General features: G+C 45.6%; 2 protein-coding genes across 3 annotated transcripts in view; one reads left to right on the top strand and one right to left on the bottom strand.

Annotated features, from left to right (window-relative positions):
• Positions 1–4883, top strand: part of RMDN2 (regulator of microtubule dynamics 2) — a 52190-nt gene extending 47307 nt beyond the window's left edge. For both annotated transcript variants that reach the window (XM_084828358.1, XM_084828356.1), the window contains one exon: positions 2359–4883. In XM_084828358.1, the coding sequence (XP_084684484.1) occupies positions 2359–2646 (288 nt within the window). In that variant the 3' untranslated portion in view covers positions 2647–4883. The remainder of the gene's footprint in view (positions 1–2358) is intronic.
• Positions 4884–6829: 1946 nt separating this feature from the next.
• CYP1B1 (cytochrome P450 family 1 subfamily B member 1) lies at positions 6830–24113 on the bottom strand. The gene is made up of 3 exons (XM_084828355.1): positions 22489–24113; positions 16837–17817; positions 6830–9712 (listed from the first exon to the last, which is right to left on the bottom strand). The coding sequence occupies exons 1-3, from the start codon at positions 23163–23165 to the stop codon at positions 9106–9108; spliced, it is 2265 nt and encodes a 754-aa protein (XP_084684481.1). The 5' UTR covers positions 23166–24113; the 3' UTR covers positions 6830–9105.
• Positions 24114–25346: the final 1233 nt, after the last annotated feature.

Below are 25346 nucleotides of genomic sequence, written 5' to 3'. Positions count from 1 at the left end.
CATTGATATGTCGGAGGGGAGGGGGAGGAAAAGAAAGGAGCCTAACTTAGAGAAAAAAACAACAAAATCAAAGGAGGGGATCTAAAAACACACATTTTCAGCAGGCTCTTTCAGTGCTGTGTTGGAGCCCTGTTACCTGGCTGCAAGGCAAGGCAGGCCTGGGAAGTGGCAGGCTCTCCCAGGGATGGGCCGCGTTAGCAAGCTAGTCCTGTCTCCCAAACTCCATGGGATAACTCAGAAAGTAAGAACTGTATTCTTGAATTCCTCAACACCAAGACTTTATGGTAAGTAAAAACCCCAGTTCTCTGGGTGCGCCAAATCAGTTGTTGGATGTAGGGCCTCCCCTGCCCCCACACCTGGCTTCTGTAGGACCAGTTCACTGTCCACGGGATCAGTGGTGCGGTGGAGCCAGGTCTCACGGAGAGGCAGCCCTGGCACTTCTTTTATTAGCAGGGCAGCTGACGTCATCTTGAGCCTCGTGTGGCGCAGAGTGGTAGGCGGCAGTATGGCAACCGAAACTCTCCCCACGACCGGAGTTCGATCCCAGCGGAAGCCGGGTCTCGGGTAGCTGGCTCAGGTCGACTCAGTCTTCCATCCTTCCGAGGTCGGTAAAATGAGTACCCAGCTTGCTGGGGGAAAGGTAGTCACGACTGGGGAAGGCAATGGCAAACCACCCCGCTATAGTCTGCCATGAAAATGCCAGCGAAAGCGGCGTCCCTCTAGGAGTCAGCAATGACTTGGTGCTTGCACAGGAGGAACCTTTCCTTTCCTTTCCTTTTGACGTCATCTACCACCCCACCACCCTCAGACTTCCCAGCTGCCTCTGAACTTAGCTGCAATCCTCACAGCAGCTGAGGACAAATTAATTTTCCTAGCAAGAGTATATTGTTCCCTGCTGTAACGCAAAGCATTTTGCGTTGGCTTTGTCGTGAATGGGCAATTCAGACCCATTGGCTTTAGAAGAGATGTTCTCCTAGAAATAGTTTGATATGGATCAATGCAGCTGTCTGCAATTTGGGGACTCTCCTTGGGACCATGGCTATGGGGTCTGTCATGATGAGCACCTGCTCTTCAAAATTTACCACTACACGATATTCTTGTGGGAACGCTTATGGATCCTTTTTTAAATGAAAGAAGGCAAACACCAGCTTCCACAAACCCAGAGCATCGCCCTGCCATGTCATGAACACTTTTATTATTTTAAATTTAATTTAGTTCTGGGTTGTATGATTTCCCTGCCCAATGCTGAAATATACACCCTATTTAATTTATTAACTGATGTCACAAACAGAAGACACTGTCCCCCTCCCTAGAGCACAGTTACACCCGCAATCACATGGCATCAAAATACCGCAAAACTAGTACACATCTTTCAGCATGAACCAAAAAAAACCCCAAACACAAACCAGCCACAGTTAGAGCACAATCCCATGCATATTTAGACAGAAAAAAGTCCTACAACTCCCAGCATTCACCACCCACCCACGCACATTTCAGTCTCATGGATTTCTCCGACTAATGTCAGTGTAATATGTGGTATGATCCTAGCCATGCCCACTCAGAAGTACATCCCACTGAACTAGGTGGGACTTGCACCTCCTGTTAAATGTAGTTAGGAGTTTTATAGTAGGTTCATGTCTCCGCCAGTGTTGTCACTTTCGCATGTGTTCACCGGTGTCCTTCCCATGTCCCTCTAAATCTGTGATTTATATATCTAAATATTTAAAATCCACATGAATATGTCTCTAAAGATATTTTCTTTCAAGATATGTACTTCTAAATGTATGATCACATTTTTAAAATGTTGATACTTTTTTTTAGCTGAGAACTGCTTTGGAACATTAGAAAAATGTTGGGAAAACTACGTTCTATTGGCACATTAGTCAGGGAGGAATGGTTCATGTTAGTAGCTATCAGAACATGCGAAGATTGAAGCACTATTTAGGGCTTATCCAGCATTCCAGATTTCATGGAGAGCCTCCATGGATATAGGAGTCACTCCTCTTCAGACAGTCATCCTTGACATATACAGAGCAACAAGAGTGACAATGGAGCAGGCTGGGGCTAGCATGCTCCCTCTCCTAAGGTGTTTGAACAACACAAGTTGAGAATACCTGAATAGGGCTTGAATGCCACAAGAATCCCTACTTTAAAGTGCTTGGCTTTTGGCTAGAATTGGGTTCCAGGTTTGTTCATTGTCTCTTTGGTTCTCAGTGGCCCCCTCTTCCTCTGTCCCTCCCTCCACAGTCACACAAAAAGAGTTCCTTTAACATTTGGGTTCTTCCCATTTTTCATACCTCATCCTCTTGAACAATACTGGAACTTCGTTTCTGTTGTATGTTTTGTTTTCCCCTCCAGACTGGATTAGCTGCTCTGCAATCGGCTCTGTGTTGCAAGCACCCTTGTCACGCACTGAGAAGATACAGTTTGGCAACAACGTACAGGATGTTAGTAGAAGACACCCAAGAGAAAAAATGCATTAAACAGAAAGAGCTTAGGGGAAAAAAACCCTTCCTTTTTGTTCTGGCATCACTTGCAAAGTTTACCCACGAGGCACATTGTTCTGGACTGCAGATACAGGTCTGCCTTCTCACCTCTGCCAGAAACAGAAGAGGCCCAATTGTAACGCAACAAGCTGCAACCTGACCCAGTGCTTCAGACTGAAGCTGTTCAACTTAACTGAACCTCAGCAACAGGAAGGAAGCACACTCTTGCTAGACTTAGAGAGAAATTCCTCAAACAAAGCTACCTTTCCACTCCAGAGGTTATCTACGAAAAGATTTTAATCTTCAATTATATTGTTTTGCCTGAACTAAACTAATCAGTCATCTCAAACCAGAGGCATTCAGTCCAAAATCCACAACTAAGGGGGAAACCTGTATGAAAAATGAAGGCTATGTTTATACAACCACAGACACTAGAAACCATGAAAGTTTGTTTTTTAAAAAAGGAAAAGATACACATACAATACAGGCCCGGCAACACCTGACATCCTAGGGCAGCAGGGCCCCAGTATGGTCCAGCAGTGTTGACACCTGTTCCACATCCAGCAGTTGGGTCTGCGAGCCTCCATTTTAATTTCTCACATTGCCTCAAGAGGAGTGACACTACAGTGGGTATTCCTGGGAAATAAAAATGGCAGTTTCCAGCCATCCTTGGGAGTGCTGCTGCTACTGCAAGTTAAGACTTCGGGGGCCATCAACATAAAAGGAGGACCACCAAGAGGCACTTTGCCCAGGAGCCACCCTTGGTAGGATGTACAGGAAGTGTTCCTGGTGAAGAATGGAGTATCCTGAGGTTCTACTTGCCCAAAATGGGGCTACAGGCTCACAGCCATAGCTAGTAGTTTCCAGCTTTTGAACCAGCCTTTTTAACAGCAGCTTAATTTATAGACATGAGAAGTATATTTATCTATGTACTGTTAAAAGCTTTGCCTGATAATGTCTGAAGATCAAGGAAAGGCAAGCTAGGCCTTCGCTGCCTGCCCCAATCATTTGGCAACCATAAGAGCTAGGCCAGCATAGAGGCAGCAATTGGTGAGTCAAGAGAAGGACCACATAGGCTGAACTGTTACTGAAACTGCATTGACCAAGAGAGAACTTGAGCATCTTACTGCATCCCAGTGGCGACACCAGAAAAAAAATACTGGGGGACATGCCTTTCCTTCAAGCAACGTCATGGTGGTGGGACGACAAATTACTTGTCTGTGGGGGGTGCTTGTCACTTGCTCCTTCTGGCACCACCTATAATATTTTGTTGCACAAATCAAAGCAGCAGGATCTTGTCCATACATCTCAACGTCTGTCAAAAGCCTACCCACTGACGTCATCAAGCAGTGCTGCATCCATTCCTCAGCACTGACGTACATCAGGGGTGCAGAACATCAGGCATGTGATCCCACTCTTGCCCTCTAGGGTTCCCAGATGGCCATGCCCCCTTTCCTCAGGCCCCACCCCTTTCTCCTGGTGGTTTCCCAGCTTTTGTGCAGTTTCTCCCCCTTTCTTAAAGGTTAAAATGCCTCTCCTAAGCCTTCATTAATGGTTGTAAGAGCTGTGAGTTAAAATATGCTGGCACCTTTGATATTTTGGTTCCCATCCCCTTTGCCTTTGGCAACAACACTGGAATTTGGCACGCAAGAGCTCCTCCCAAATGGTATTCAGCCCTCAGGTTGAAAGAGGTTCAACACTCATGATGTACATATACAGTATAAGGGCGCAATCATTTGGGGATAAGTGGCTACCTCCAAACTCGGAGGCGACCACCTATTCAATGCAGGGCAGGCAGAGAGTGGAAGGGATCTTCGCCTCTCGCTTCAGCTGCCCTGCATTTGTGGCTAGACGGTCAATTTCGGCTATCTAGCTGCAGCACTTTGGAGGGGAGGTGGGTCTGGCTAGATGACGCAGCATCATACCAGCCCTTCTGAGGTCCCTACCCCTCCCTGCCCCCGGGAATGCTCCCCCTCCCACTCTGCTCTTACAAGCGCAGAGCCCAGGACAATCCACACTGCCTGCGAGGTGGCGAGGAAAGGGGAAGGGAGGTAGTTTTCTGGGAACCAACCTCAAGAGCACGGGCTCCAAGGTCCGTTCCCGAAAACCGATTAATCCTATGGCCATCCAGTCACTGTCTACCGGCCATAGGATTGCACCCTAAGTGACCTAAAATCTTCTCAATTATTCAGTCTGTTTGTTAACCTATTTCCTGGGTTGGACTGGGCTGAACTGGGCCTGTCCAACACTCTTCACATCTAAAGAGAAGGGAATGGTAGTTCACAAAGCACAGGGATCCCTTACATGGCAGTGACCTTGCTGATATTGGATGAGCACTGGCAGACTCCCTCATCTTTACACTTCTGTCACACAATAAATAAATATAGCAGATAACTTATGCTGGAACATTCCATTATATTCTTCTTAGTGCTTCACTTTTAAAGATGAAAAGTAGAAAAAAGGAATGTGTGGAAGCTCAATGGGGCACGGAAGAGAGCCTGAATTTTCTAAAGTTGGAAGTGAGGCAAAACTTGGTTTTTCTGTCATTGGAAGTGGGGCAACAAGATGCTAGACAAATACTAGAGAAATCCAGGGAGGTATAAATTTGAAAGTCTCAGCAAGTACAAACGAAGTAGCTGCAATATAAGAATGGTTTTATTTAATATTTGGGTGATACAATAATCTATCCTTAAATGGGGGAGGGCAACCAAAAAGGTCTAATAGTTGTTGAACAATCTGACTGTAATATATATATATATATATATATATATATAATGAATTAGGTACACAAGGATTTAACTCATTATACAGAAATCCATACAACAATGGCATGTACCAATATCATATTATCAGCCTGATATATTTTTAAGCTTTTATGAAAAGTAAAATAAACAAAATTACAATCAGCATTTGATAAACAAAAACTCAAGGATCTTGAGTTAATGGGAACTATCTGCTGGAACATTACATTCTCTAGTCTATAATACACATTACATACACATCGATGTTGGAGAAGTACTGGGGGGAAATGGGATTACCCTAATGACAGATCTAACATAGACCTGAGCATGAAATGTTTCATGTAGCACAGAGCTTTTCACAGTGTAAGCAAAGTTCTGCAATAAGAAACATAAGAAACACAATGCCTGATACTAATCTACTAATTACCTCTACTAATGTTTCAGTTTGTTTTAACATTTCTGCTCTATGCCCTTTCTTAAGCAGTCTTCCCCTGATGCCCTCCGGATGTGTTGGACTACAGCTCCTAATATCCCCCAAACATCCCCTCATAGCATGCTGACTGAGAGATATGAGTTATAGTCCAGCACATCTGGAGAGCACCAAGTTGGGGAAGACTGGTCTAGAGAGATAAAGATATGAAATGGAAGAGCACTAAATATACAAAATATTACTTAAGTTTCTGGCTATCTCGTAGACGGATTTGAATCTCATGAAAAAGAACGCACTGGCCAGCAGATGACTCTACTCAACTGCAGGGTTATATAATGCACTGCAAATCAAGTACCCAAATTTTGAAATCCATGGTTTCAGAAGCACTTATAGAGATGTTTGAAAAGTACCACCCAAAAAGCCATTTTTTTTTAGTAAGCACAGTAAAGATGACACCTTGAAACTGAAATCAAGGGAATCATTTACAACTTGCTGCTTTTCAGACAGATTGTAATGAGCTGCCGTTATTTGAGTTAACTTGCCAGACAGGCTCTATCTGGCAGGGTGGGGATGGAGAATACTTTTCTTCCACCTCCGTGGACCTAGACAAATGTGACAACAAGTGTGTATAGCCTGCAAACAGTGGGGGATCAGAAGCCTGCTGCGCCCCTCCCTGGCTTGCATGGCATTGGCACAGTGGTTTCAAAGAGGAGCCGATAAACAGAGCCCAGTGCTCTTAGGCCTAATGCACAACATCTTTAACACCCAGTTTTAAGGGTAATGACAGCAGATAGGATCTTACTCTTATTCAAAGTCATTCTGGTGACAAATGCCAGGCACGGCTAGAGGTGGGGCAGGTGGGCCAGAGTGAGCGGGGCAATCCCAGGCCCCCCACCCACCCAGATGAAAGAATGGGGCTATGGTTTCTACTGAAGACAACTATAATTCCATTCATTTATATATTTATTTTATATTTATTTTAAATGAAAGATGGATCAGAGTTTGATTCTGTTATGGAGCAAAAATCTTGGAATAGACTTAACAGAGCCCAGTCCTGCAATCATTCTCATTAGTAAATTGAGAATTCATCAATAGAATTCAGAATGCTTCCAGTTTCTTATTCAAATTATTTAAAAATACAGAACACCAACTTTAGTGTGTATTTTCTGTATGATTTATATATACAAATTTATCATAAGCAATATCTTTATTTCTGAAGACAAGTCAATGGGCGATGTTAACAGAGCACTCAACCAATAAAAGACAGGTTAATTAAATGCCAATTATTTTTAATCGATGTCTGAATTTAAAATATTACATTCTCTCAAGATACGGGATATTTTGAGAATATTTGATAGAAGACAGACAATTAATTTACATATTTAAATCCACTGCGTCAATCAAGATATGCTATGCAGATACAAATTGCATTTCAGAATGAAATTCGATTTACTTTTAAAATCTGTTTGAATAAAAAAAAGTGATTTGGAATGTTAAAGGAGAAAGATCTGATGACCAGGCCAGCTGAATATCATTGCCAATCACAATTAGAATCTCAACATGTACCTTTGGTCATATACAGGGAAAAGCTGCTGCATCAGATGTTAAAACATAACGTTTTAAACTTTGGGATATAAAAACTTTAAAAACAGAGTGGGGCAAAGGTTGGTTCCATGTGGGTAGCTCCTAGTGCCAATAATCATAGCTCTTCCTGCAGTAAGCTACAAGCAGAATTGCAATTAAAAGCATAAGAAGAGACATAGAATCATAGAATAGTAGGGTTGGAAGGGGCCTACAAGACCATCAAGTCCAACCCGCTGCTCAATGCCGGAATCCAAGTCAGAGCATCCCTGACAGATGGCTGTCCAGCCTCATCTTGAACGCCTCCAGTGTGGGAGAGCCCACCACCTCCCTAGGGAACTGGTTCCACTGTCGTATTGCTCTAACAGCCAGGAGGTTTTTCCTGATGTTCAGCCGGAATCTGGCTTCCTGTAACTTGAGCCCATTATTCTGTGTCCTGCACTCTGGGATGATGGAGAAGAGATCCTGGCCTTCCTCTCTGTGACAACCTTTCAAGTACTTGAACAGTGCTATCCTATCTCCCCTCAGTCTTCTCTTCTCAAGGCTAAACATGCCCAGTTCTTTCAATCTCTCTTCATAGGGCTTTGTTTCCAGTCCCCTGATCATGCTGGGTCAGACCAAGGGTCCATCTAGTCCAGTATTCTGTTCACACAATGGCCAACCAGCTGCCCATGGCAAACCCAGAGTATCAGGACTAGTAGCAATTGACAGCCCCTTCTCCTCCATGAATTTGTCCAATCCCCTTTTAACGCCATCCAAATTGGTGGCCATCATTACAACTTGTGGAAGTGAATTCCATAGTTTAACTATGCGCTGTGTGAACTGTCAGAGATGTTGCATTTTCCCATACGTTCATCTTCCTTATGTTCTGTCCATACCAGTAGGCATGACATAACTGCTGTTGGTTGGGAAAGTGCAATTCATCTGAACAGCCATTTGAAGCTTAGCACTATAGTCTTTGTAGTGAGTCCATCTTATCACCCTGTTACTTTTAAAAAATCAGTCATTTAATTAGCACTAAAATGCTTTTTCAGGATATAATTTAATTTATATAATTTATATATTAGTGAAATACCATTTAAATGATAGCACTATTAATGCTAGAATGCCATAACGCTAATGCTTTTTTAAAAAACCTTTCCAGTCACCACCATTAAACATGTTGGTGAAATAGTAGTGACTGGAAAGTTTGCTTCCCCTATCATTGTTTTAAAATTAGCATTGTATTGTTAAGGTATTATCGCATTATAACACTATTCATTGGTGTTTCACCAATATTTTCCTACATTAATATAGCCAGGAAGGCATTTTAGAGTTAATTAAAATAATGATTAATGATGGGATGATAAAATGGCACCTACCACAAGAGTGAATGTTTGCTGCGATTGGATAGGCTCACCTGTCTCATACATCATTGCCCACCTTGAAACGCCACTTTTAAAAAGACAGAGGAGTAGCGCTAAGGGCATCTACATTTGTGGAGAATGTGCTGCTCTTCTGGAAAATAACAATTTTGTACACTCTGAGAAAAGACAGAATAACCACCTGGAAAATAGAGCAAGACAAGCGTGTGAATGCCCCATACAAAGTGAACAAAGCATGGGAATTCCACACTCAGTGCCTAATGTGGACGCACCCTAAGAATTACGAAAACAAAAAATACTTTAGAGAATGCCTTTGATGGCTGGCAAGAAATGGAGAGGTAAGGAAAATACCAATTTTTAAAAGGTATATATTGTTTTACTTCATATCATGCTAGTAGCTCTCCAGTACATTATATTTCAATTTGATTCATTTAAATATAAAAAGTGAAGGATGGGTCAAGATCTTTATACAATTATTACAGACTGTGTTCAAACTTCAGAGCTTATATATTTGGCAGACAATTTTCAGAGCCCTTTTCTGCCTGAAGTCTCTGTACAGTGTTATCCAGCAAATCCATGGTATCTCGAAGTGTGACATTGAGTGTAAATGGCTTTGGTTTAATAGTCAAGCCATAGGTGAAATCCATTTTGGAATCTTCCTTTGGATTAGCAGTGAAAATGCACTGGTGCACCAATATTGCAATAAAGAGAAAGAGTTGCACTTTGGATAATTCTTCCCCAATGCATCTGCGTTTTCCAACTGAAAAAATCATCACACTGCTAGTGAGGTCCTTGTTAAGGAACCCATTCTCATCCAGGAACCTTGATGGATTGAAATCCTCTGGGGCAGGCCATTTCACTGGGTCATGATTCACTGACCACTGGTTGACAAAGACCACTGTATCTTTGGGGATGTGATAGCCCATTAAGGTGGTGTCGGCTGTGGTGGCGTGCGGAATGGTAACTGGCACAAAGCTGCTGAAACGCATGGATTCGTACAGGAAAGCCATGACGTAAGGCAAACGGGGCTGGTCCTCAGCGCACGGCAAGCGGTCTCTGCCAACAACTTTATCTATTTCTTCTTGCAGCTTAGCCTGCACCTCTGGGTACCTGGTTAAAAAAACAACAGCAGCAGCTATTTGGGGATTCACAACTCTGCTGAGGACAGATGTTATCTGAGCAAACGCACGCCCGAGCCCATGATTGTGGACAAACCGTGAAGGGGGGGGTGGCAACTGGCAGGGAGGACAGAACCATGCCCCTCCTGTGCCTGCAGTTCTCCCCTGCAAACGTGCTTGCTCCCCAAGGCGGGATTTGCAGCAGCTGGGTTCCTTCCAGTTCTGGAACGCAGCTGGGGAAAAGCAATTAAAAATGGCCTCAGTCAAAATATGCTATGGGGGCAAGAATCAGCAGGCAAAGGAAAGGTTAAGCACCTCCACCCCACCAATTCACCCTTGCAAGTGCCCCCCACACACACACACACATTTGCTTTATAAAGAAAACAAAGCATTTGGAACCCTGTATTTTCCTTGTAATGTGTACTTCTTGTATGAGTGTAAAGAAAGACTTGATGCATGGCTTGGCAATGGGAACTAAAGTAGCTACTATGGGCAAAAAAATGTGTCTTTCTCTAGATCAGTGGTGGGGAAAATGTTGCCCTCCAAATATTACTGGTCTGCATGTTCCATCAGCCCTAGCCAGTATAGCCAATGGTGAGGGATTTGGGGAGTTGCGGTCAAACAACACCCCAGCTCTAGATGGGAGTTTATATGTTTTAAACAATGCTGTTTCATTTGGACTCTCGCTTGAACTAGCACATTTATGAGCCTACAGAGAACATATTATGGCTTGATCCAGTCTATGGGGGCACAGAAACCATATGCAGAAGGTTTTCCACAGAGTTAAACACAATCCTGTTTTTCTCACTCACTCCTTGGTATGCATGCAGAGATGCTCTGCACCTTGGCACAGCTCCCATATCCCTGTCAAACCTTCACTTCTCTCTCCCTACCTTTACATTAAGGAAAAATCCTGCAGTCCTCCCGTTGTGGAGCATTTCCATGTTTATGGCTCCCAGACAGCAACCATGTGATTGCTGAGGGGGGGAAGTTTTTTTTAAATGTTCAAGGTTCCATAGAGATCAATGAAACTGCACCATCTAGTGGCTGTTTTAATAGCGTAACAATCTGACTTAAATAGACAGCTCATTATTTCGGGAACTTTTTGAGATGGAATAACCAGGAAATACCTCTGGATGTGCCCTGGAGGTTGACAACATCATGAAAAGGACCCGCAAACTTCCATGAGTGAGCAAACTCAATAGCAGGATAAAAGCTCCATGTGAAGGAGCCCACAGTGAAGGAATGTGAGCTCTGAGCTTATGTTCTCTGACTAAGTAGATGCAGGATGGACAAGGATATGGGAGGTGAGCACAGGTTTCCCATTCTCCAGCAGACACATGCTGCAAAGGGAGAGAGGTAAAAAGGCCCTGTGGGGATCCCCCTGCATTTGAGCACTGAATCTGCAGTAGACTGGATGGACAATCAAGCCTTATAACAGGGGTGCAAAAGTCCCAAATGCCATTAGAAAGGGGGGAGGACATGGTCTAGGAACCATAGAGCCTATTCCTGGAGTGTATTTTTCCTCTTGTTTGGGTGGTCACGTTGGAGTGGCCAAAAAAGGCACTTCAATACCTTGATGCTGCTGCTGCTGCTGCTGCTGCAATATGAAGATCTGTTGCTGCTGGGGTGAATGTATGTGAGAAGGGTGTCTCTGAGTTGTATGTGAGTGCATGTGCATATGTACAGCCCCTGCCAGCCCAACAGGGACATAACGCGGCCCTCGGGACTGAAATGTTTGTATACCCCTGCCCTACATTATATTATCTCTAAATCAGATATTGTTGCCAAGAACGTTTATCTTTACTGTCTCTCTATTTAACAACCTGCTAAATAGATTCACACATGTATTTTCTCTGTTTTGAGATCAAGATTTATTTGTCTTTTTACTAATTTAGTGTGAGGATTTGTATCATTCTCCAAATTTTTTACAGCATACAGAAGTCAAACAATACAAAATGCTGCAGTTCAGAAAAGCAAATATATTATACGAACACTGGAAATTATACCTTGCACTTGTACATTAATCTGCTCTAGAGGAAATGGTTAATGAGATCAACTATTTGGGGGTCTTCCCCCATGCCCCACCAAGAGATCTTTCATGATGCTTGCAAAAATGGAAATGACCAGAAGAACACACACACACACACATACACACACTAATTCCTTGTTCTTTAAAGTTACTTCCACTCCAGTACTGCCATTGGATTCAAGCCAAATATTAAAGATGGCTCAGACTATAATTCTGCACACTGCTAGTATGCTTAAATGCTGCTGCAGGATGGCATCCACAATTTCTACATCTTTTAAAATTCCATGTCACACATTCATAATAAATGCACACATCATAGTAGCCAGAGTATGACAGTAGGCCTTAAATGCTGGCTGGGGAATGCTGTGAGTTGTAGGACTTTTTCTGTCTAAACATACATAGGATTGCACCCTAAGAGAGGTAAAGGCATAAACAAAAATAAACATTTAGGAAGAATTGCCATTTTAATAGTTACCACTTCTGTCAACCAAGTCAAAAATCAATGTAGACCATCTTTCCATTTCCTTTTATATATTACTGACTAAAGCCTGATAGCTTAATTTCTCAAAATACAATGGATCACTTCAAAGTTTTATACCCAGGCATCTCACTTCTCAACTACCTCTTTTTTTAACCTAAGTTGTCCGAATATTTGCCTTTGATCTGATGCTGAAATATTTAAACATATTATTCCTGATTGACATACTTTATATGCCGAGGTCGACTTCTATGTGTCAGTCAGATGGAATAAATACCAAGTTGACTGAGTAGAATGCTCTAATGACAACATAATATCATCTGCAGATAAAGGGGTTTTTTTACTGAATCATGTTGAGCCTTAACACCTTTCATATTGCCAGTTGCTCTGTCTGATTGCTATACCTAATGGTTCTATCCAACACAAACAAAGGTGAAAAAGAACTTGTAAATCCTCTATTAAGATTTTAACCTGAAGTGCTAAATTTCCTCTTATAGTGAAGACTTTCAGTATCTGGCTGGGTAATTGCAGGGGGTTGCTTTAGCAGCATCTAGAAACAAGAGAAGGGTAGGATGAGCTGTGAGTGAGATTGTGATTGTTAATAATATGAATGGCTCTACAAATACTAGAGACTAATTTCCTCCCCTTAATTAACCCTGTCTGGTCCATATTTATATAATTTCCCACAATAATATTAAAGCCTTTTGCCAAAATTTGAGTAATTTTTATAGTCCATATTTAATAATGAAATTGGACGATATGATGCAACCTGTGTTTCTTATTTACCTTCTTTTATTAAAAGAACAATCTTTGCCTCATTCTAGGTTTTGGGAATGAGACAGTATCACATACTGAGTTATACTGATCTGTTCATCTGCAGTTAAGGTATCTACAAACTGTTTATGAAAGGTTGTTGTTAACCCATCACAGTCTAAAGATTTGTTTAATCTCTAACATATTTTGGGACTTTTTGCTTTAGATTATTTTTGAACTGAGTGATAATGATCCATTTTCCTTTGAAACTTGGAGGACTTGTACTCAATCTAAAAGAGTTAGTATACCATATCTTGGTTTTTCAGATGGATACCCCCAAAATAAAGAGCTAATAACCAGCTCAATTCAGTTTATTGCCTTCACGATGATGATCAGGTAAATTCCTGCTCTAAAAATAACAGGCTAATTTGTACTTAGTGCCTTACACATTTTGGTTTCAGGATAGGATCCAAATTGGATATTTTCTGCAGTCACATAAATTGTTCTGGACGGGCAAATCCAATACCTTCTTTAAATTATGAGTCCTTGGCTTGGATCCAGACTATAGCTCCCATGAACGGAAAGCCTCCTTCTGTCTGAGGAAAGCTTTAGATCCAGCAAAGGAATACTGCTGGCAGAATGGGGGAGATGGTGATTTTCACTGATTTTCCCTACAGCCCCCTATGCCCCTTGAAAATCTGCTGGGGGTGGGGGATTGAAGGAACCGTGTCCAGGGGATCACAGGAGAAAGGGGAAATCACCCCAAATGAGCAAAAATACTCTCTCCCGTTTCCCCCTAACCAGTGTGTCCCAAGCTGAACTCTGTTCCTGCTGACAGAAACAATGTCTGGATCTAAGCCCTTGTCAATAGCAGCATGATGTATTAGTAAAACTGAGTAATGGATAGATGGACTGATAGTCTTGCTATTGGACCTGGTAACGCACTTCACATCGCAAAAGGAAGAAAGCAAAGAAAGAAAGCTGCAGCCAGGTGGTACAGAACATGCTCTGCATGCAGAGATTCTCTGGCCAGCATCTTCAGGTAGGGCTAGGAAAAAATCCTTCTGAAACCTTAGAGAGCCACTTGCTATCAGAGACTGGGTTCACACAACACGACAACCCACACTCAAGATTGAGTAAGGACCAAGTGTGGGTTGTTGTTGAAACACGGGTTGTTGTGTGAACCCCGCCACACTAACAAAGCATGGTTTGTTCGCGCGTTTATTAACCCACAATTCACAACCCAACAACAAACCATAGGTTCTCTTTGTGGATTGTTGGTGGTTAACAAACCATAGTTTGTTAGCGCAACTGGGTTCACACAACACAACAACCCACATTTCAACAACAACCCACACTCAACCTTGAATATGAGTTGTCATGTTGTGTGAACTGCTAGATGCACCAATAGTCCAGCTCAGTGTACGGCAGCTTCCTATGTAATCCCACCCTCAACTCCTGGGGCGGGGGGGGGGGGGCAGAATATCCTTAAACAGCTTTCAGTTTGCTGACATTCTATGTGGCAAGATGATGCTTCATAATTTTATTTCAAAAACAGCCACATTTTATCTTATCTGAGGGTACCAGACTAATATTGAAAACACAGTCCAAGGCAATAAAAGCACCTGATTTGGTCAGACTGGTATTACTCCTAAAAGGATCTGATAGCAGGTTGTTTCCGGGAGAGAGGGAGGGGATCCAAAACACCCAGATAATCAGATAAGGCCCAGTCCACAGAATTTCTTTTGCACTTGCCCTACTGAAAAAAGGAAAGTAGCACAAGACTAGAGAAAGAGCATTCATTTCAATAGGCTTTACACAGCAGAACTTCTGGATGGACTGTGGACAAATAATAGAATCTCTTTAATGTTTGGCTTCAGTAGCACAGCATTACAAAGGAGCACAGGTAAGGACTGTTTCAAACTAACTTACAGAGCAATCCTATGGCCGCTAGACAGCGGCTAGACGGCCATAGGATATCTTGTTTTCTGGGAAATGACCTCGGAGTCCACGCTCCGAGGTCGGTTCCCGGAGAAGCGACCTCCTCCCACTTCCGCGTTGCCTTGGAGGCAGTGGAGAACAGCCCCATCTTCCGTGCTCGCAAGAGGAGCGCGGAGCAGCCGAAAAGGTGCGTGGCGGGGGGGGGGCGCGTTCCAGGGCGGGGAAGGCGGAAATGCCTGTACAACACAACCAATGTGTCGTACAGCAGCCTCCCCCCTGGCTCAGCCCTTCCATGGCTAGACAGCCGTTATCGGCTGTCTAGCTGCAAATGCAGAGCAGGTGAATCACAGAGGGGACAATCCCCTCCATGCTTCTCCTGCCCTGCATTGGATAGGCAGCCGCCTCCGAGTTCAGAGGCGGTCGCCTACCTGGATAGGATTGCGCCCTTAATTGACAAGGATGTTAAGATATATATCAAAGTGAATAGTGATATGTGTGTGAAATTTAGATCACGATTCCAACTAATGAAAATCCTACCTACCATATTTTCACAAGGGAATGGCTAAATAGTCAAACAGCATTAGTTCATTTCTAACAGGAGCATTTTATTTCCTTTTGTAAGCATAGCATTTCTGTCAACAAAACAAAAACTGTGGATGCAGCACACTTGAGATCATCTTGAAAGGATGGTGGAAAGATTCTAACTCGGCTACAGAACATCTCTGAAATATCAGTGCAAAGAGACAGTGTCCTCCAATGGTTAGTGCTGAACTTAAACACATGGGGTTGGGTCCAGATTTCTGCACCTGCAACAGGGCCGGTGGAAACAGAAATGCCTTCTCTCTCTTCCTGCCCACTAAAAATGCTACACAGAGAGTTGCTGGGCGGGGGGGGGGGGGGAGAGAATGCCAACTGGAGTAGCCTGTGGTACAAGAAGAGAGAATCCTGAAAATCAGGAAATTATATAAAAGTAGACGTTAATACTATTGTGGGAAACTGTATAAAAATGGACCAAACAGGGTTTAGTCAAGGGGAGAACTCGGGCTCTAACATTCACAGAGCTGAGCCATTCATATTAGGGGTCTATAATTGAGCATGGATTTGAAGTCATGGTTTGCGTCCAGATTTAGCAGGGCTAAATGTGCAGAAGGGCTGTCGGAACCAGATTGCCCCAGTCCTCTTCCCCATGGCAGCCCCATGAAATCAGTACACATTCAGCAGACTCAGGTGACCCTGTTGAATGGGGTAGGCTGTGGGGAGAAGGGGGGATCCCCCCAAATCTGGCACAGACACCTTCCATGAGAGGGCTTCCTTCCATCATCCCCAACAACGAAAAGGTCCTCCCCACCAAAGCAGAAGAGAATGCCAATGGCAGCGTCCCTCTCAACATAAACGGGGAGTGGAAGATTTTTGTTGGGGCTACAGCATGGGGAGAAAAGGGCCCCCCCTCTACAGTTCTGATCTGCAAACCAAAGAACGATTTTAGTGGGATGAGTATGTGTGCCACCACAGTTGATGATGCCTCTATCACACCACCTTTAACTTTCCAGGGGAAATACATGTATGAGAGTCAGTGTGGTGTAGTAGTTAGAGCGTTGGACTGGAACTCAGGAGATCCGGGTTCTAGTCCCCACTCACCCATGAAGCTCACTGGGTAACTTTGGGCCAGTCGCTTACTCTCAACCAAATCTACCTCACAAGGTTGTTGTGAGGATAAAACCGAGAGAAAAAGGACTATGTAAGCCATCTTGGGTTCCTTCCAAGAGGAACAAAAGGCAGGATATACATGTAATAATAGCAACAGCAATAATAATACTGATATAGGAAGCCCCCCCCTCCCCCCGCAGCATCTCCTATCAGTTCCTCCTTCCCAGCTCTTCTACCCTCTAGCCACCCTAGCCCGTCAGCTTACCTGATGAGAAAGATCAAGAGCCACTGCAGGGCTGTGGAGAGGGTGTCTTGGCTGGCCCCAAAGATGTCCGTGACGGTGGCCGGCACGTGCTCCACCGGCAGGCCGGGCTGCGCCTGCTGGAGGCGGATGAAGGCGTCCATGAGGTCGCGGAGGGCGTCGCCACGCCGGAGGCTGCTCTGGTGCCACACGAACTTTTGGCGCACGAAGCTGTAGAACTCGTGGTTGAGGGCGCGGAAGGCGCGGAAGGCGGAGCGCACCGGGTTGGGGAAGCGCTGCAGCCAGGGCAGCACGTCGACCAGGCTGCCCGCGCCCACCGTGCGCCCGAACTGCTCGTTGCGGCCCACCAGGCGCCGAAACTCGGCGTCGGCGTGGCTGTAGCGGCGGCCGAAGCACAGCGCGCTCATGACGTTGGCCACGGCCACCACCAGGCTCCTCGACGGGTCGACGAAGGCGCCGCCGGCGCAGGCGCCCGCCAGCAGCCGCACCACCGTGCGCGCCTCGGCCAGCAGGGGCCGCTCCAGCAGGCGGCGCGCCGAGAACGCGCGCACGGTGGAGTGCGCCAGGCGCCGCTGCAGCTTCCACAGCTCCGAGTAGCCGCCGAAGGCCAAGCTGCGCCCGCCGGAGACCAGCCGGAAGGACGGGAACCGGGGCCGGCCCGCGAACGCGGCTCCCTGGCGGATGAGGGCCTCCCGGATGGCGCGCTCGCCGCTCAGCACCACCACGGGCCAGCTGCCCAGGCGCAGCTGGAAGACGTCGCCGTAGGTGGCCGCCAGGCGCCCGAAGGCCAGGTGGGGGGCGCTGCCCAGCTGAGCCGCGTTGCCTAGCAGAGGCCACGGGAAAGGGCCCGGCGGCTCCAGCCTCCTCCGTCGCAGCCGCTCCCGCGCCAGGAGCTTCGCCACGTGCACGGCGGCGAGCAGCGAGAGGAGCAGCAGCAGGAGGCCTTGCACCGGGAGCGCGTCCTTCGCGCTGCGGGGGCGCACGCTGCAGGGGGAAGGGCCGCGTTAGAAGCGCTGCCGTGCTTCGAGGGGGAATCAGGACGAGGGGCGGGCAGGCACGAGCGGCGGGGTTGCCGTGTTCAAACGGACGCCCGCAGCTCCAGCTTTCTCCCGGGCTCGCCACGTCGGGCCGCGGCCGCCTGTTTGAATATCGCGCCCTCTTTAAAAACGAACGGCTGGCACAACATCCTACACGTGCCGTTGTCGGCAGAGGTGCGGCGAGGGGCTTTCCCCGTGGGGAGGCACTCAAACGTGCCACGCCGAACTAAAGCAGCCTGAAGTGGCAGGAGCCAGAGCTGCCTTCCCCAACGCGGCGCCCTCCAGATGTGTTCGACTACAACTCCCAGCATCGCCAGCTAGCTGGGGACGCTGAGAGCTGTAGTCGAACACATCTGGGGGGCGCCGGCTTGAGGGGAGGCTGGTCCAGAGAAAAGGCTTTACTCCCTGATTCTGTGGAGCATAAAAACTAGTCCGTGAAGCCAATAATAACACTTTGAACCAAAGTGAGCTGATTTTAAATGCGGGGGGTGGGGTGGGGGGATGACGACGACTGATTTTAAAACACTGCCTTAAATCGAGTTTCCCATGTTGTAATACGTGCATTTCCGCACAAGAGTGTATGCTGACAGGTTGCTATAGCAATAAACGAAACAGACTGGTTTGTAACTAAATAAAGCCTTTATGCCATCTAAGATTTTAATCCAAAATCTCAGACATGCATCTCTCTTGCTTATTACACTAAACGATTATGTGATGTCTAGAGACAAGGAGGGAGGTTCTTACCTATGAAATTACTGGATTTTTCTTTGCCTGGAAAGAAAAGCTAAGTTAACCTGCTTGGAAACAAGGGCCACAGTCCAGTACAGAGTCAGGTGTGCTGGATGGTGGGTTGAGACTGCAATCCTGTACACAGTTCCCTGGGAGTAAGCACCACTGGACACAGAGTGACTTGGTTCTAAGTAAGTTTGGGCTATAAGTGCCTAAAACTTTCCCGAAGCAAAGCTGATCGTTATTGGGGAAAACTGTTCTTGCAAGAGCTGGAAAGTTGCAGAAACAATCATATGGGTGGATCGAAACATAGTCGTACTTAGAGTAGACCCACTGAAATCAATGGGAAGTAAGTAAAAATTAATGCAATACTTATTTCTGAGTATCACTAAGTCTGGATCCAGCACATAATTTGTTGCAGTAATAAATATATGACATATTGTATCATCTTTATAATACTTGCTTCATAACCCAAATATTTTATCCTTTTTTTTATAAAGAAAAAATAAGATTACATTCAGTATGCATGAGTGAGGGTTATAGACAGAGTTTTAGTTAAGGGAAGCATAGGATTTAACATGTTTATATTAAATACAGGCTTCATTTTAAAACACATTCTTTTTTTTAAGTGTCAGGTCCTATAGCTGTCTACTCAGAAGTATGCCCCGCTGTTTTCAGTGGAGCTTACACCCAAGTAAGTGAGTCTAAGGCTGCAATCCTAGACACACTTAAGGCACAATCCTATGCATGTTTAGACAGAAAAAAAAGTCCTACAACTCCCAGCATTCCCCAGCCAGGATGGCTGTCTGGGAATGCTGGGAGGTGTAGAACTTCTTTCTGTCTAAACTTGCATAGGATTATGCCCTTAGTAGAGTTTTAGCCCCATTGAAAACATGGAATTTACTTCTGAATAAACTTGCATAGGACTGAGCTATTGCTATAGCTGAAATATCCAGTCTTTTTAAACTGATTTTTTAAACATTCTTTGTTTTAATCATCAGTTTTTAGCCATGCTGAATTGAACTTAATCATTGGTCCTTGCTTTTGAAAGACATCCCATGAGTATCGGATTGCTGTTTTTTCTGGCAGCGCACCTCTACCATAAACAGCTATATGACTGGCAAAAAATTCGACAGGTAGAAGCTTTGTCCATTACTGTATTTGCATGCCAGGCTGGACCTGTAGAATTTTTGCTTGTCATATAGCCGTGCCAGGAAAAAATGGTATGAACACTAAATGAAAACTTACATTTGGAAATGTTATGTGAGAATTTGTCATATTTTTGCAAGTCTATGAACCACATCAGATTGGAATCTAGAGCAGCGTAGGAAAACCTGCAGTTCCCAGACAACATCTCCATGTGTACGCATTCATTATATCACCTCAAAATCAAGCCCTTCAAGTGCAAAATCATTAGGCCAGGATTGGATCAGAACACAGCAGTGAACTGCTTATGTATTGGTATATTACAAGGACCCACTTTCATCCCTAACCACTAAATCCTTGCTGAATGAAAAGTGTTTGCAGCTCTTCCGAATGAGAAGCAGCTTTGGGCTTTGTCGGATATATAAAAGAATCCAATGGCCAGACCAAAAGAGCCACCAAGAATATCTCCCTGTTCTAACTTGCTACATAGAAATCCTTCTCATTAACAGATGGTACCAGACTATAAAAAACAGTAAATACAGTTTATTCCAGTCGTTTGAATTACGCCAAAGAAATTGGATTGTAAGGAAGAGCCCCATTTCTAGCTCTGCTACTGGCCAAGGCGTCCAGCCTTGCTACAGGTCATAGCCCTATTAAATGTATTTACACACCTCCTTTTCCACAAATATTATTATTATTTATTACATTTCTATACTGCCCAATAGCCAGAGCTCTCTGGGCAGCTTACAAAGATTTAAAACATTAAAAATATGAGATATATAGTGCTCCAAGTGGTTTATAGAAAATAAAATGACAACCATTCCTTTGTGTCTGAGCAATAATTATAATAATCCCCCATAGTTCTTTCTCCCTGTACAAAGTGTTTTACAACTCTTATCTTCTTTATCCTCATGACTTCCGTGTGGTAGGTTAGAGAGTGGCAGATTGTAACTTGTCCAAGACCACCCAAGGATGGGAATTTAAACCTGAATCCAAATGCAGCATTCTATCAACTAGTGCTCACTGACTCACTACCTTCCAACAAAGGGGACTGAGGGGGAAATAAGGACATTGTAGTGATCAGAAAATCCTCACTTCTTTTCCAGATAGCTGAATGGATGAGGAACAGGGCAGCCTTACTTGCTACACATATATTCCACATACATTTCACGGCTCTTGGATTTGATCCTATCTACCTACCTACCTATCAGTCTCCTTGTGGCTTTTACTAGTTGCCATTCTACCAAGAGTGGATGGACACTCGTGTGATTAAAATACATGAAAAACATTGTCACATGCAATCTAATGCTATCCATGTGTAGCTGGAAGTAAAGCCCACCAATTTCAGTAGAACTTATTCTCAAGTAAGTGTGCATAGGATTACATTATGTGAATGAAAGTCCACTGATTTTAGTGGAACTTATTTCCATGTAATTGTGCTTAAGGTTACATTCCTATGTCCTGATGCTAAACATATGGAAGTGATCCAGCTAGAGGTAGTTGTTGCATGCAGCCTGCTCTGATGCAGGCTTACTTGGAAATAGCTACATTCCATAGGTGCACCCGTAGGTAAGTGTACATAGATTTCAGCCTTAACTTCCATTGGAAGCAATGGAGCAGGTGAGTCACAAAGGAATCGTAGCAGGATTGGGGCCATGAAAGCAACTCAGTGTGGCTTTCAGGAGTGGACCACCAGCTCCTAAACTGGAGGTGTGGCATTTCAGGGTCTTGCTTGGCCACTCTAAAATCAGTAGCTTTAGAAGAAACCCATTGGTTGCAAAACTTCCAGAATTGTGAGTTCTGTATTTTCATCCACAAACATGGGTTGGTATCCAATGTTAGTCCTCCTCCTTAGAGTAGACCCATTGAAATGAACGGAGAGTAATTTTGACTAATACTGGATACAACCCATGGATTTAAATCACCATTTTACACCCCCAAACTCAGTGGAGGCTGGTGGCTCCAATGCCAGTGGGGTGGTGCATCGGCTCCGAGTTTCAGTCAGAACTCTAAAGAAGCTACCTTGGATAGCTCCTTTAGAGTTCTGACAAACCCGGAGCGGATTCACCGCCCCATTGACATCGGAGCCACTAACCTCCGCTGCCAAAAGTAGCAGTCGAAAATGGGGGAAGGTACCCATTTGCCACTCGCATCCTGGCTATATGTACAACGAGGCGGTCAAAAGATTTTTAAGGAACACGCTCTAGAGGTGATCGCTATTCACCCGTCGAAAGGGTCTCTGGAAGATCTCTCTTCTCATTACAAGTGAAAGGGATGTGGCAGTGTGAACGCATGTTGATCGTCGAGGTCTCATCCCACGGCGTTGTCCCATACTTGCTGGAACAAAGCCTTTGCATATTTCAGCATGGGAGTGAGAACCGGTCCTCTCTTTAGGCAATTTCCCTTAAGAAGGGTTACCTGGGGCGGGGGGTAGAAGTACAATTGGCTTAATTCATGCTAACCCTTTCCGGAGGGTAGCCGTGTTAATCTGTTGCAGCCAAAACAACGATGAGTTGTGGTGGCACACTGAACGACGAACACATTCATTTCGGCATGCGCTTTTTGGGCAGAGTGTCCACGAAGGCTTAGGCCCAGATAAACGCGTTCGTCTTTCAGGTGCCACAAGACTCTTCGTTGTTCTTCCTTCACGGCTGGCCCTAGCCAGGCACAACTGTGACCATTCCTTCTTCTCTTTTTTAAGGGGGTAGAAAAGTACGTTTCTGGGCAGGAGGGCACCACTAACCTGCTCGCCAAAGAAGCGTCTCCGAGCTCTCTCCGCCTCATCATGCCCCCGGCCAAGGCTGAGCGCCGCACACGGTAGCAGCTGTTTTCAGCGCCCGGAATTGAGGGAAGGAAGGAGAGCGCTGAAGACCCGAAGAGGTCCGCGGCAGCTCTTGGCAGGTCGGGGGCAGGCAGATGGCCGCGGCAGCACCCCGATGAGGATCGCGGCACTGGAGAGCTGCCTGCGACGCCCGCCCAGCTCCCCCTTCGCAGCGCCGGCGAGAGATCTGCAGGGCGCGGAGCGGCGCTTCGACGGATGCCCCCTTCCGCAGTCGGTCGGCAGCCGGGGGAGGCGACCAGGGCAGCTTTCGGGGTGGCCCAGCCAGCTCGCCGGGCAGAACTGGCGCGCTGCAGCCGCTGCCCTTTCCAGAGGGACCTGGTTGCTCTCTGCCAGCCTGCTCTCTCCCGTCGGTTGGCGGCGGCCACGCTCAGCCCCGCACGCCCTGGGAGAAAAGCGGAGCTCCCAAGCGTCCAGCCGCCAGGGAACACCGGAGAGAGCGAGGTCGGGAAGACGCCCGCCGCCGCCGCTTCTTCTTTCTCCCTGGAGGCTGCCAAAGCTTCCTCGCCTCCGAGTGTCACCTCCCCGTTGCGTGCGGAGTTCGCATTGCGTGATCTGCTGGTGGAAAGCCCTCTGGCCATCCCCTCCCCTCAGACCTCCCCTTCCCCGCATTAGATGCTGCGCGCGCCAGACCCGAAGAGGAAGGTGGCGAGCAGAGAAAAGCGCGAAGGCTCCAAAGGGGGAAGCTGGAGATGAGCGTCCGGCTGGTTGGCCAAAGCGATCTCGGCGTGTGTGTGTGTGTGTGTGTGTGCTTCAATCCAGCTGGGTGTCTGGACGTTTCTGTTGCGGGATGGGAGAGAGATCATGAAGGAGCTTAAGGAAGGCTAATGGGTAATGTTGGGGCGCCAAGGGAGTGTGCAAGGGAGCTGTTTCAATGAGAAGGGATCTGTCCGTGAGGGCTGAGTTGAGAGGGGGAAGCTTCCACAGAGCATCATATTTTGAAACCCTGCAATGTTTGTGTGTGAGTGAGTGAGTGAGTGAAAAAGATTTTAACACCCCTGCATTTTTCCTCAGACGTCCAATTGAAATACCCCTGCCTTACTCTCAGCTGCACCGTTTTTGGATCCCTGTTGAAGGCTGTATATCTTACAAGGTTGTACAATCTTAGAAGGGGCGTGGCTGTGACTGTCACGAAGGGACCCTGCACTTCTGCATTTGCCACTACACTACTGATCTCGACCCTTCCCAGTACGAGCCCCCCACAACCTCACACCAATGTAGAAATGGCTTTGCAAGGTGTGTGTGTGTGTGTGTGTGTGGGCTTGTTTACACAGATCGACAAGATAGACTGTCACTGGGATGAGGGAATCCTGGCACAGTGGCTTTGTGGCTATGGAAAGTGTCGATCAGCCTCCCCTCCCCAGGTGTGCTGGATGGCAACTCCCATCATTCCCAGCTAGCATGGCCATTGGGAGGGCTGGTGTATATTTTGATGTCAAATGCATAAAAAAAAAAAAAATTACCCTTTACAAGCACTCATGCATGAGTCTGGTGGGCAGGAAAAGTAACTACAATAAATGGTAACATCACAAACTACCTAACTTGTGGCATCCCTGATCTCTCTGGGGTACATTAATGACTTAGGGGGCAATCTATGCATGTTTAGGCAGAAAAAAGGTCCTACAACTCTCAGGATTCCCCAGCCAGCTATGCTGGCTGAAGCATGCTAGGAGTTGGCAGACTTTTTTCTGTCTAAACATGCATGGGATTGTGCCCTTAAAAAAAATAAAGATATGTGAACAAACTTAAAATGTGAACCCTGAAAGACGAATGGCTTTGAAGGTAAGATTGTGGGAGGATTAATTCCACGTGAGGTGTAGGGCTGCGAGTCAGGTCCAAGCCCACACTGCTAAGCAGAATCCATTACATACTGTGCACTTAATCCAGGCCACCATATGCCACATGTAAAGAGCAAGCACAAGTGAAGTCCAGAACAAAATGTCTCCAGATCACTTTAGCAAACCAGGCTATTGGGAAAGACAAAAAAAAAATAAAAATCCTTGGCTTCCCTGATCACTCTCACCTGGGCAAAAACATCTCTCCCAGCCCCAAAGATGATGTTACATCAGGGGTAGGCAACCTGGCACACATCAGATTTTTTGGACTATAACTCCCATCAGCCCCAGGCAGCATGACCAAAACATCTGTAGGTCATCAGATTGCCTACCCTTGAGTTACATCCTGAATGTGAAAACAAAACAATGCATCCACTTCAAGCACTTCGAGCCGGAGGCCTCCTAGCACCACCAATTAGGAGGCATTGGGCAGGTCCTCCATTTTTTTTTCTCCTCAACAGATTTTCCACGTAAGAGAAAAGACAGAAGTGGTGGGAATACATGGGAGGGCTATGAGTGGAAGACAATGATGTTTGGACACCCACACCCCCATAAAGTTCTGCGAATGAGGCAAGGTGATGGCATGATAAAAACCTCATCTGGAAGAAGAACCCCTAATCTCTCTCCCCCCAAAAGTATTTTATTGGGGTGTTGTGCCAAAGTGATGCAGAGAAGTGTCAGATCTGGACAGGGATCAGTTTGGATCAAAGTCCTGCTCAGCTAAAAAGTTCACTGGGTGGTCTTGGATCAGTCATCCTAATCTACCTTACAGGGTTATTGTGAAGATAAAATGAGATAACCATACACATGCTCCCCTGAGCTTCCTGAATGATACAAATGTGGTAGACAGAAAGATGAATATCTAATTATGGCAGACCTGAAGCAGAATAGAGAGGGTATACAACGTCTTTGGGAAGAGGAGAAAAG

Source organism: Heloderma suspectum, chromosome 1, assembly GCF_057233095.1.
Source record: "Heloderma suspectum isolate Gila_16-S chromosome 1, 16-S_ref, whole genome shotgun sequence".
In the NCBI taxonomy this organism is placed as follows: Eukaryota; Metazoa; Chordata; class Lepidosauria; order Squamata; family Helodermatidae; genus Heloderma; species Heloderma suspectum.
This window is presented reverse-complemented; position numbering and strand designations above follow the sequence as displayed.